Consider the following 12,344-nt stretch of genomic DNA (forward strand, 5'->3'; position numbering starts at 1 on the left):
TTTTTTCCTCACAACTATACTGAATGATGTTTTTAGGAAACAAAATGGAGACTGAGAGAAGTTAAGTAATTTGCCCAACGTTACAAGCCAGTAAATTGGCAAAGGTAGAACTTGACCTTGAGTCCCTGAGCCTCCAAAGTCTAGGTCTTTTATACTCTTGCTCTGCTAAAACTAACCCCCTAACTCCAGGTTCATCTACTTCTTCCACCCACCAGACCTCTAACAGACATCTCAGCCTCTGGGAGACTAATAGGATGAGGGGTGCCTGGGTGGCTCAGTCAGTTAAGCGCCCCTCTTCGGCTCAGGTCATGATCTCATGGTTCATGAGTTCAAGCCCCACGTCAGGCTCTGTGCTGACAGCTCAGACCCTGGAGCCTGCTTTGAATTCTGTGTCTCTCTCTCTGCCCCTTCTTCGCTCACGCTCTGTCTCTCTCAAAAATAAATGAAAAATCTATGAGATAAGTATTATTATTAACCCCATTATAGAGGTGAGGAAATAGCACAGGATATGGACTGGGAAGGGAAACAAACATCCCAGTAAAAATCTTCATCATTTTCAATGATCAATTTTCAATTATGAATTCAACTGGTAAGAATTGGTGGTTAGATTTTACATAGCACAGAGAATGTGTTAAGCAGTTACAACAAGCATTCTGAAGTTGGGGGCGGGGGCAGTGGGACACATGAAGGGTGCTGCAGGGGACGCCAGCAGTGCAGGCACACTCACCTAGCTCGTGTGGGAACTCCTCGCACAGGATGGCCACCGAGGTACTGATGCCTTGGAAAACAGACACGGTGAAGGAGGCACCAATAGCCAGGCCATCGATGAAATTGTGGAGGCCGTCGCTCAGGGTGATCATCCAGGCCAGAGTGCCAATATCAGAGTAGCGGACACCTTTCAGCCAGTAACAGGCACTCTGGGAAGCCTGCAGGTCCTACAATAAAGCCCATCCCCACGGCCCCAGGTCAAAGGATGAATGATGGACCTTCAAGGTAGGCCCGAATCATCAAGGCCATTACTGGTTAAAGGCCAACAGCAGATGGCCCACTGACCTGGACAGAGAGTGAGCCCACGATGACCTTCTCGTCCATCATGGGGGCCTTCCCATCCAGCTCACTGCTGCAGTGCTGAGGAATCATATGGTCCAGATCCCCGTTCTGCAGCTTCTCGGTCACCCCCTCCTCCTGGTCCTTCTTGGAAGGAAGCGTCTCAGAGGCATAATGGCTATGTCCATGATGATGCTGGAGGAACCATGGGGAAGGGTCAGCACGACACTCACCAAAACCACAAAGCTTCTTGAGCACTGGTAGGTGCTCCCAGCACTGGGAAGACCTCATTCCCACCATCAGAGAAAACATAAGCAGGCAATGCACACAGAAACCAAGGGAAAGCTGTTATAGAAAGCTGAACTAAGGTGAATGTAAGGGCTTAGTGTAGGGCAGAAATCAAAACAGTGACCTCATGGCCATCACTTGGTCCAACGAGGTGGTATTGCTAGTGAGGTTTAGAGCTCCTCCGTAGCACTGGATAATGTTATTCCATTCGGCAACTGATCACTGTGTGCCAGGCACCAAAGATACCTTTTTGGAACTATACCGCAACAATCATTCCTCTGTTCTCTGTGGTGGTACTTTCTATGTAATGACTATGTACCGAGCCCCTCCTTCACCTCCTAGAGTACAAAAGGTATATTAAAAAAACAACAATCTAGAATAAAATGAGGGGATACACCACTGCCTAGCAAAAGGCACGCAGGGCCAGATCTGGCTTCTGGTCTGTCCTCAGCCTTTGCTAATATCCTCGTGAGGGGAGATGGGAGATCTATTCCTGAAATCTGTCGGTTATAATCCACTCTTGGGGGAAGAGGGGGGACAGCAGGTAAGCTCACTGCATTGGTGACACCACTACCAAGACATACAGACATTTCTCAGATGGATGCTTTCCCTACAAGCACTTTTCCCTTTACTAACAATTAGGCCTCACCTCATTTTTCTGCTTAAGAAGCATCTTCAAGATCTTCTCTGTGAAAAAGAAAAGATAAAAGCCCCCAAACACCACCGCAGACTTGGAGACATAATAATCTTCCAGAGGGTTGAAACCAAAAGCCTGTGGACCCAGGAAAACAAAATGAGTTTAAGAAAATAAAAAAATCTCCACGGGTCCCCTCTCATCTCTTAACCACTTCCTTGATTCTAGGAAAGGAAAGAGACGTACTCTTTGTGATAGCTCTGCCGCCTTACCCCTTCCTGCCCTTCCAGCAAAATCGAGCCCTTGACTTTCCTTCATGCCATATCACCAGGGCCTGTTAGGGTCTCTCTAGCTCATTTTCTGATGCAAAAGATCAGTCCCCTTTAGAATTATACTCCCAAGAACAGCCTTGGATATGGTTTTCTACTTTTAATTAGGACTCTGTCTTCATTTTTCCTTTGCTACAAGGGCAGAACCTGCCTGCAAATTCCATACTTAAGGAGACACTTATGTTTATTTCCATTCCTTATCTAATGTTCCCAGTTGATCTGCCTGTAAACACAAAGAGAAATGGTGTAATTATACTTTCTAAAATGGGAAATCCATTCCCCAGTTAAATAGTAAGAATTGTGGCATCTTCTTGACCGCAGACCTTCCAGTGACCACAAAGCCAAAAAAGCAGACTGTGTCACTGCACATGTCAATTTTGGGGTTTTTGTTTTGGGTTATTTCTGGAAACTTCAGTTATCAAGGGGGGCAAAAAAGAATCCATTGGGAAAACCACTGGAGTAGGAATCAGGAGAATCCCACTCTCAGTGATATTCCTGACTTGTGGTGGGGCCTTGGGTAACTGTCCGGTGACTTGCTCCTTCCATTTTCTGACAGGAAGCAAGCCTCTCAAATAAACCAGCCTTCTCATGAATAGGTCAAAGATAAAAGTGACCATAAGCACCGGGAACGCTGGGCTGCTTAAAAGATGTTCCTCCTTTCTGTTTTAAAGGGACAAAATCCATCTCTACTCACTTGTGTAGTTTTCTAAGAGACATAAAGGTCAAGTTCTAGTATGTCAAGAAACAACACACACAGGCCCAATTTCCAGGAGAGGCAAATCATCTTAAGGAAGAGTGGAGTGAAAACTGTCCATTGACAGTTCTCTGCAGGAAGCCATGAAGAATGGCAGAGTACAAAAGCATGGCTTTAGCAGTTCTAACACCTGGCCTCTAGGATACGTTTTCTTGTTCTCTATTAAATGGGTGAAACCCTACTTCTCTAGACATCAGCTGATCTAAGAAGTCAACTAGGAAAACACAAACCCACATCATGGAAAACATAAGGTACTATCAGAATGTGGCATCGTCTCTGTGCTTCAACTCTGGCTCGGCCCAGGCCTGTCAGACCACCTACAAGGAGACACCTCCTGCATATACTCATTAGCGGGTCTACTGCAGAGATTACACCAAATCAGATGAAGCTTCTCCAAGGCTGCCTGCCAAACATTACAAAGACTAAGCTCCTCCTGTTCTGTGGAGATTTTCCCACTAACCTTGGCAAAGGGGCAAAGGTGCCATCAATGTATGTGAAACCAGGCCATTTTATTTAGATTAACTTTGTCCCAAAACAACCTACTGCGGAGAACGCATCGTTTTATTGAGATCTAGGGATCCTGTCGGTTTTTCTGTGTGTGTGCCTGCAGCCTCAAATCGGGAGCCATCAAGTGATCTAACTGCACTACACCTTTTCACCCAGCAGTCAGAGAGCATGAACCAGGCACCAGGCACCAGGCACTTTACAAATACTAACTCATGTAGCCCTCACAATGCCAACGTGGGATCAGTCCTATCATTTCCCCCATTTTGCATATGAGGAAACAGAAGCACAGAGAAGTTCAATGACTTGCCCAAGGTCACAGAACTTGTAGAAGGGTAGAGCTGGGATTCCTACCCAGCTCCCAAACCTATGCTATGCTGCCTCCTAACTCATGAGTCCATCTCAACTTCACTTTCCACAAGGAAGGGACCTCCTTCCTGTGCCTTGTATAGAAGTGGAGGGTGCTCCCGCTGTGCCCCGCGGTCCCCCCCAGAGACTGGCATGCTCCTGTGTGAGAAAGCCCTGGCTTGCCATACCTCGGGGATGAGCTGGAAGAGGGCGTTGGAGTAGAGGGTTCCAATCGCCAGAGCTATGAAGTAGAGCAGCAGCCTCTTGTAAAAAGTCTTCTTCATGAAGGGCACCACGCTGGCCCCCATGAGGGAGCAGAGGGAGATGACGGTCACACAGAGGAGACCGTATCCCCACACTGCCGTTGGGGGAGAGCCAGCCCCACCCAGGACAGGGAGAAGGGCAAACGCCCCATTTCACAGCGACCACCATTTAGGGAAAACATGGGGTGGAAAGGACGGGGAGGCAACAAGGAAGGTTTTGGTGGATATTAACAAGGAAACAAAAAAGGAAAAATCAGAGAGACAAGTAGGGAGGGAGAGAGAAATAGAAAATTTGTTAGTGATTCAAGTCTGATGAAATTTCCTTCAATCAGTTCAGAAGAAATGAAGAGGAATTCAAGGTGGCCTTGGAACCCGTGGCTCCCACCCCAGCTGCTGCCTTTGGTGGCCCAAGTGACACCTGGAGGTGCACCTGCCAGCTGGTGTGGCTGCAGGGCGGGGCACTGCCTCCTCACACAGCTGAGGTGTGCTCAGGCCTATCCACAGGCTGCCCATGGCAGACTTTGGACTCAGAGGGCTCTCTTCAATAGGAAACAAGATCAAGGAGACAAAGAGATCTCATTGTGCTGGCTGCCATGTTTGCTTTTCACATGTGGCTTATACCATATAGGCACACGCACTTCCACCTGGACTTGGTCTGGTTTTGCAAGATAAAACAAAGTCAGACGTGCAGGGCAGATGGATGGAGAACCAGTAAAACCCAATGCCCGTATAACTTAGTTTCTTAACTTCTCAGGTTTGTTTGTCTCAAGTCTGTTTCCATTTGCTCTGAGAGAACTCCAGCATGGAGGACAGAGTTCCAAGATCACCTTGTCACAAAAAATATCTCCTCTATCATTTCCCAGTGTCACACACTCCAGGTAGGACAAAACTGAGCCAGGATGAGGCACTCCCCTGGGAGCCCCAGGGGCGGAGCATGTACAATTATTGTTTTCCATTTAATAAGCAACAAGGCATTTCATTTTGAATCTTTAAAAAATTAATAAATTCAGTTTCTGGAGCTGAAAAAAAATAAAATAAAAGCCCAAGATGAGGTCTCCCCTTGAAGCACTTGTTAGATTCATGTGGAGTTTTGAGATAACATGGAGATGGTTACTCTTAAACCAGATTTCTTCTCTCACTTAGAAGGAACAGGCAAGGCCTGGGCTTTGCGTTTGGCATCTATTCTGGTGAGAGTCTTTTGATTGGCAAAGGCTGGGCAGCCAGTGACATGGGCTCTTTATGAAAGGCAGCTGCCACCAATCCCCAAGGGGGTCCCCACACAATCACCCCTACTGCATGTGCACAGCCCTGCCTGAGCTGACAGAGTGGGCAGACTATCAACTTGGGTTTTTTTGTTTTTTTTTTTTTTAGCTCCTCAGTGGTCACAATTAAAAAGCAAAATTAACAAATATTTCAAACAGTCAAGTAAGGGCACCAGGAAGTCAGTCCTATCCCAGGAAAAAGTCAAGATGCAAGGTATGAAGGCCTGAGTGCCCCTTTCGTTTATCTTGGAATTTTAATTTGTTTTCGTTAAATAGTTTTTGTTCTGTTTGGCTCTCTATGCTACGAATTATGGCCTACTTGGGGTGGGGCGGAAGGATCCCTCACTTTTTAGGCCAATTCTATTGACCAGTTGGTAACCTCTTTTCCTTCCACCTCATTCCAGATGGGTGATCCCTTGGTGGCCACACCTGAACACTGTCAGGGCCTCTACTTAAGGCACGTACAGAGTACCAGGACTTGGACAGTGACCACCAGCTGCAGTGTTCCTCCTGAGCCCTGCAAACGGGGCAGTGGAGACGCAGGGACTGGGAAAGGGAGGCTGAGAGATCTCCAACAGGGAGGGCACATGCGGAGAGCCTTGCATCTGACATCACCTGAAGAGGCCACAGGCCAACCTGGGTGCCCCAGGAGGGAGAGAAGTCCCTTGAGATCCAGAGTCAGAAGTCATTTGTGTTCCCTGATATGAGGGAGAAGTGAATGTTCCAGGTGGCAGTTGTCAGGAGCCTCGGGACACAGGGTGGGGGCAGGGCCATTAGGTAGGGGCTCAGCTGCAGGGCCCCCAGGGAAAGAGGACGCGCAAGTTTCTGTTCTACTGCACCTCTGGGATGAGCTGGAAGAGCGCGTTAGAGAGCAGCGTTCCAATGGACAGGGCGATGAAGTAAGTGAGCACACGGCTGAAAAATGCTTTCTCCGTGCACGGCAGGACGAGGACTCCCAGCAGAGAGGCCAGGTTAATCAGTGAAACACTGAGGAAGCCAAAGCCCCACACTGTGGAGGAACAAGAACAGACGAGGGCCTCCATTACTGAGGGTGGGGGTGCTCTTGCTGCCTGGGGTGGCCCATTCTCAATCCAGCTACCATCAGGGCAGACAGAGAGCACCAACCCGTCAGTACATTAACGGTTGAGTCCATCTCTTGCTGGGTGCTGTGGAGAAGCCTGAAAACAACCCAGCAAAGTCGCTATCCAAAGAAGCTTACCTTTTAGATGGAGAAGCAAGTGAAAACAGTGAAGTCCAAAAAACCATAGGAGTGAAATGATGATAGCAGGAAACAACAAAGGCAGCATATGCTAGGTACCAAGGGGTGGGCAGCGCACATCAGTGCGACAGGATTTCAGAAGGGCAACCCAGGCCCGCGGGAGTCACAGACACTCACAGACCATGGTGAGTCCACTGTGGCTGGAGCAGAGGTACTGGGCAGGGTGGGGGAAAGGATAAAGTGGGCTGGGGGCAGCTAAACTGGAAACAAAACAAAACAAAAACAAACAACAACAAAAAAACCCCCAGGCCATTAGTCCCTTGTAGTTTAATAAAAACAAAAATGAAAAAAATAGCCAAAAAAACCCCACCAGGCTGGTCCAAAATCCCAACACTGAACATTGAGCAGCCGGTCTGACAACATGCTGGAGCAGTCTGGGGAATGCAGAAGGTATCAGTGTAATCATTACTCTGATTCACTTCCCTCGTGGTGATGAGCTGCTCACTTGTGAGACCTTCCGTGAGTGGCACCATCTATTAGCCCAGGGATCCACGTGACATGAGCACGGCCCCAGGCCCCTGCCTTCCTGTCCCAGCTCACCTTCAATTGCGCTTGGCTTCCCCTCTTCTGTCTGCTCATCCTCCTCGTTCTCCTGGTTCTCAGAGGAGCAGGCTCGGGAATCCAGCTGCTGGAGGATGGTAGGGCAGAACTCCTGGAACTCCCTCCTTCCAATCCGTGACTGGTTGCTGAAGTTGTGGGCAGCAAAGAGGTCTCCAGAACTAAAACACTGAGACAAAGTGGGAGGGGCAGGGAGCCTCTCAGAACCCAAAGTCACGCCTCACCCCTTGTAGCAACCGACAGCCTTCCACAAGGAGAAAATGGAGATGGAACCCTTCCAGATCTTGGGGAATCTGTAGACTAATCTCTAGGAACGAGAGCAAGGTAGTCCCTAAACTTGAAAACCTGACAGGTAATCTCAGAGATCAGCCATGCAGTGAAAGTCACACACTTTACACACACCCATTCATACAGGGCTGCCCAGAAGGTCTGGGAACAACTGAATTCCAATCTTTGTGACCAGGGTGTGGTTTGTGGAAAACATGATCTATTTGGTATTCATTCAGATACCAAATCTGGCTGCACATCACAATAGCCTGAGGAGCTGTTATATTAAAATGCAGATTCCAGATACTTCTCCAGAGCTGTTATTGAGCACTGGCATCTAAAGAAGAACATCAGTCCCCAAGACCCTATACGTGGTGTCCCCAGTCTGAAGAACGTGTTGACAGAGATTAGTGGAGGAAGGAAGGAAAATCTAAAGATGCAGTGTACCTTGGAGCAAGTATGGGCTGGCCAGAGGACATGAACGCTCAGTCCCCTTGGGAGGTGTTAGGTTAGTACTCTCACATACCGTTCCTGTGAAACACTGCAGTTTTACTTCTAATTATACTTTATATACTTACACATCAGTCTTTATCTGAGGCGGTTTTACATGGATCCGTCCTAACAGCCCTCTGGGTGTGGTGACAAGTGAGAGCTTCTGGGCCTACAAAGCTGAGGGCTGGACTCTGGTGACCCCAAGCTACTGCTGCCGTGCCAAGGGGCCCTCTGGGGTCAGTCTGCAAGAGCCTGTCAGGGCAGCCTTCTCCCCAGCTCAGACATTACCGCGTGCCTGTGGTTCTGCAACCAGGCTGCCTGGCCCCCTGGCTACGTGGCCTCTCCAAACTGTTCTCCTTCAGGCTGAAGACCCCGGATGCCTAACCCACGAACCTCCCTCGGTTCCTCTAGCATACACTCCCCTCCCTCTCTCCTTTCTCAACTCTATGAAGACTATCCAGCCCACAGAATTTAACACTTCATGTTATTATCAGATGACTCTGTTCTCAGTTGGTTAAGCTCCCCATCGTGACAGCAAACTCTTCAACATGACTCATTTTTCTCTTTCTCACAGTCCTCAGCACAGGGAACAAAGCAGATATATAAAGACACTGCTGGCTGACTTACATTTGGCTGCCACAAATAGCCTCAGACTAGGATTAGCAAAGATGATATGGAAGAAAGAACAAAGAACCTGGGTCCCAGTCCTGAGCTCTCCAGGAGTCACCGTGAGACCCTCAGTATTGCTTTTTAAACAATGAAGACTTTCCACCTGCACCTGAGGTAGTGTGAGGTTCACCTGGGATTGCAGGCAAAGGGCCTTGTAAACTGAAGGCCCTATGAGAAATGCTACCTGTCAGGGAGCTCCGGCTTGCCAGCGGTTCCAGGTGATCCCAGTGCAGCTGCAAGGAAGTTTGTGGAAGGCCGAGATCCCCCACTGACAGCTCCCTCCGGTAAGGGCTTCAAAACAGCCATTTGGGAGGGCAGGAGGTGCTGCTGGGGACTCAGACTCACTGACCCAGACAACGGGAGGAAGAAGAGTTGGCCCCTCTGCTCTGCCATCAAGGCTCACCTGCTCCAAGCTGCTTGGGCTCCCCATGCCTAACCAGACTGTGACCCTAGGAGGGCAGACAGTGCTCAGCAACACTTGGAGCCTTACCGTCGAGAGGTTCCTCTGTCCCTGCAAAGGTTGGGTGACATTGTCCCGGCCCACTCCCACATCCAGGTGGTTGAGCAGGGCCTTCAGCTCCTGCAGGGTAAGGCTGTTCCCCTCCCCATATCGATGCAGGAGGTCCTGTAGGAAAGAGGCTGCGCTGATGGCTGGTGTCCCCGTGGACATAGCATGAGCTTCAGGAACAGCAGCACTCCATAAGCTGAGCAGGATCAGCAGGAAGCAGTCAGGGAAGGCTGGGTGTAGCAGCTTCATGGTGGCAAATAAGCCTGTAAGAAGGAAAAGCAGGTGAGTGAGAGGCTCCAGAAACCGACACTCTCCTCTGGCTTCCCCACCAGACATGGCAGCCTCACTCCAGACAGCCTTCCCTTCCCCTCTAACTCTTTACCCTTCCCTAATACCTCTACCAAGCTTTTGAGAAAAACACTTCTCTTCAAAGCATGGAATAAAAAAATAATAAAAGGACAAATTCAACAGGTTTGACTAAACTTAAAAATACACAGTAAAAAAACTACTTGATTATGCTTAAAAAGTTTTTATCTTCTAGAGATTCAGAAATAATCGTGGATTAAAGGATATCTTACCTGGAACTTGCTTCAAAATAACAAAGGAGGGAGTATTTGCATTGGGAACATAGATGAGACACAATCAGGCATCAGGCATGAGTTAATAACTCATGAAACTGCTCAATTAGGTGAATGGGAATTTATTATACTATTCTACTTTTTTTTTTTTTTTAAGTAGGCTCTATGCCCAATGTGGGGCTTGAACTCACAACCCTGAGATCAAGAGTTGCATGCTCTACCAACTGAGCCAGTCAGGAGCCCCTATACTATTCTACTTTTGTACATTGGAAATTTCTCCAAAATAAAAAGTTAAATTATAAATAAATAAATAAATAAATAAATAAATAAATAAATAAATAACAGGGCGCCTGGGTGGCTCAGTCAGCTAAGCGTGCAACTTTGGCTCGGGTCATGATCTCAAGGTTCATGAGTCCGAGCCCTGCATGGATCTCTCTGCTGTCAGCACTGAGCTCACTTAGGATCCTCTCTCTCCCCCTCTGCCTGTCCCTAACTTGTTCTCTCTCTTTCTCAACAACAAACAAACAAACAAAACCTACAACTAAAAGAGGGGGGAAAAATAGGCCAGGGGAATAAATACACCATCAAACATGACAAAGGTTTACCTATACTGCCTAAATTAGAGAACATGAAAAAATACTGAGATTCTCTCGTTTGTTAAGAATAGAAACTTAAGGGGGTAGAGGGATGGGCAAAACAGGTGAAAGGGATGAAGAGGTACAAACTTCCAGCTATAAAATAAATAAGACACAGGGATGAAAGGTACAGCTTGAGGAACATAGTCAATAATTCTGTAATAAATTGGTATAGTAACAGATGGTGACTACACTTACCTTGGTGAGCAATGTGTAACGCATATACATATTGAGTCAATATGTTCCATACCCAAAACCAATATATTGTATGTCAACAACAGTTCAATAAAAAAAGAACACAAGTTTAAAAGATGGACAGTGCTATATTGCTGCTTATTAAAATAGCAAAACAGATTTACAAAAGACACACCTGAATGTTAGTGGGGTTAAACAATAGAGTAAGATATGGCTGGTGGCTATATAAATCATGAGACTCGAAAAGTTATATGATAATAAAAGCATTTCAATCCTTTGAATTATTAAGTCTACCTTTGGAATTTATACTAATAGAAGCAATCCAAAAATACAAAGGCTGTAGGCAGAAAATTATGATCAAGCAAATTATATCCATTTCATTGAATAGTATGCAGCTATAAAAACGAAACCATGAGTTTCATGTAAAGCAAACAAGTAGAACAATTATGTAACAAAAGTAGGAAGTGAGAAGGAACAGGGAAACGTATGCCTAAAGTAGCAGGGCTGATGATTTTCTTTCATTAATCACTTCCTCAGTATAGTTATAATTTAATTAGTGAAATAAACAAATACCAGGTAGGGAAAATGAGCCTCCTATTTAATCCAGACCCGGGAACCCCATCACTACAGGTGTTTCCATACCTCCCAGGCTCCCAGGGCCCTGGCACTCTTCTCACTGGATCACTCCACCTCAGGGCCTTTGCTTGTGGCAGAGGAGCTAGAGCAGAGTGGTTAAGAGTAGGCTTGTTTGGTTTGCATCCTGGTTCTGCCACTTGTTTACAAAGTGTGCGATCTTGGGCAAGATATTTAAACATTCTAGAGTCACTTGCAGTAGTGATGCAGGGGTGCCTACCTGGCCCAGTCAGTGGTGTGTATGACTCTTGATCTTGGGGTTGTGAGCTCGAGCCCACATTGAGTGTAGAGATTACTTAAATAAAACTTAAAAAGAGGAGTGATGCAGCTTACCCTGGCCTTTTGTGTCAGAAAGACCTGGCTTGAATTTCTGCTGGCCAGATTAGTGACCTTGGGCAAGTTACTTAGGTTCTACCTGTTTTCTCATCTATAAAATGGGTACGTACCTCACTGGGTTACTGTGAAAATTTAATGACATGAGCTATAGCAAGTCACCAAGTGCCTGACCTACATACAAAAAGCACTCAATCAAATGTTGTGATTTGATTATAATTAATCCACTTTGACTCCCTCCCAGCCCAGATACTGAGCTGCTAATGGAACTACTGGGAATATCCCTATGGCTAACTTTATTCCAGGCCTGTAGCACACACACCCCACGGGTCTCCCCATCAAATATACCAGGGGACATTCCAGGCTTTAGCTGCCACACATGGGGCATGCACAGCATCTGGAGACAGAAAAATATCTCTCTTCAAAGGAATGTACTTTGAGTCACACAAAGGGATGGATTAGCCACCAGCAAAAATAGGAGTAAAGTGTTACTTTGAGACTAACAACTCTCAAATCTACACTGAGAACCAGAGGTTAAGTTACAGTCAGCAGGAGGGATCTTAGGCTGAAATGGCTAAAATCCACTGTACAAAGAAAACCGTCCTCTACCTGGCCACACTATAATCTGAGGCATGTGTTGTACTATCAGAGCGATGGAGAGGAGGGCCACGTGGATTTATTTGTCAAAGGAGGGCAAAGAGATGATGAGGTCAGCAGCTGGTGTCACCAGCACCAACGCCGCTAAGCCCGTGACAGTTATGGATTCCT

At 47.0% G+C, this 12,344-nt stretch overlaps 1 protein-coding gene across 2 annotated transcripts in view; it reads right to left on the reverse strand.

Moving 5' to 3' along the window:
- The window catches only part of SLC39A14 (solute carrier family 39 member 14), a 45,801-nt gene that overhangs the window by 5,492 nt on the left and 27,965 nt on the right, over window positions 1-12,344 (reverse strand). Inside the window, exons 2-7 of one of the 2 annotated variants that reach the window (XM_058720368.1) lie at window positions 9,185-9,465; window positions 7,249-7,435; window positions 4,093-4,262; window positions 1,985-2,107; window positions 1,054-1,242; window positions 728-935 (exon numbers count right to left, since the gene is read on the reverse strand). In XM_058720368.1, coding sequence (XP_058576351.1) covers window positions 728-935; window positions 1,054-1,242; window positions 1,985-2,107; window positions 4,093-4,262; window positions 7,249-7,435; window positions 9,185-9,451 — 1,144 coding nt within the window. In that variant the 5' untranslated portion in view covers window positions 9,452-9,465. Of the gene's footprint in view, window positions 1-727; window positions 936-1,053; window positions 1,243-1,984; window positions 2,108-4,092; window positions 4,263-6,268; window positions 6,439-7,248; window positions 7,436-9,184; window positions 9,466-12,344 lie in introns of both variants that reach the window. The other variant, XM_058720367.1, reaches the window with a different exon arrangement.

Source organism: Neofelis nebulosa, chromosome 3 (assembly GCF_028018385.1).
Source record: "Neofelis nebulosa isolate mNeoNeb1 chromosome 3, mNeoNeb1.pri, whole genome shotgun sequence".
Lineage (NCBI taxonomy): Eukaryota > Metazoa > Chordata > Mammalia > Carnivora > Felidae > Neofelis > Neofelis nebulosa.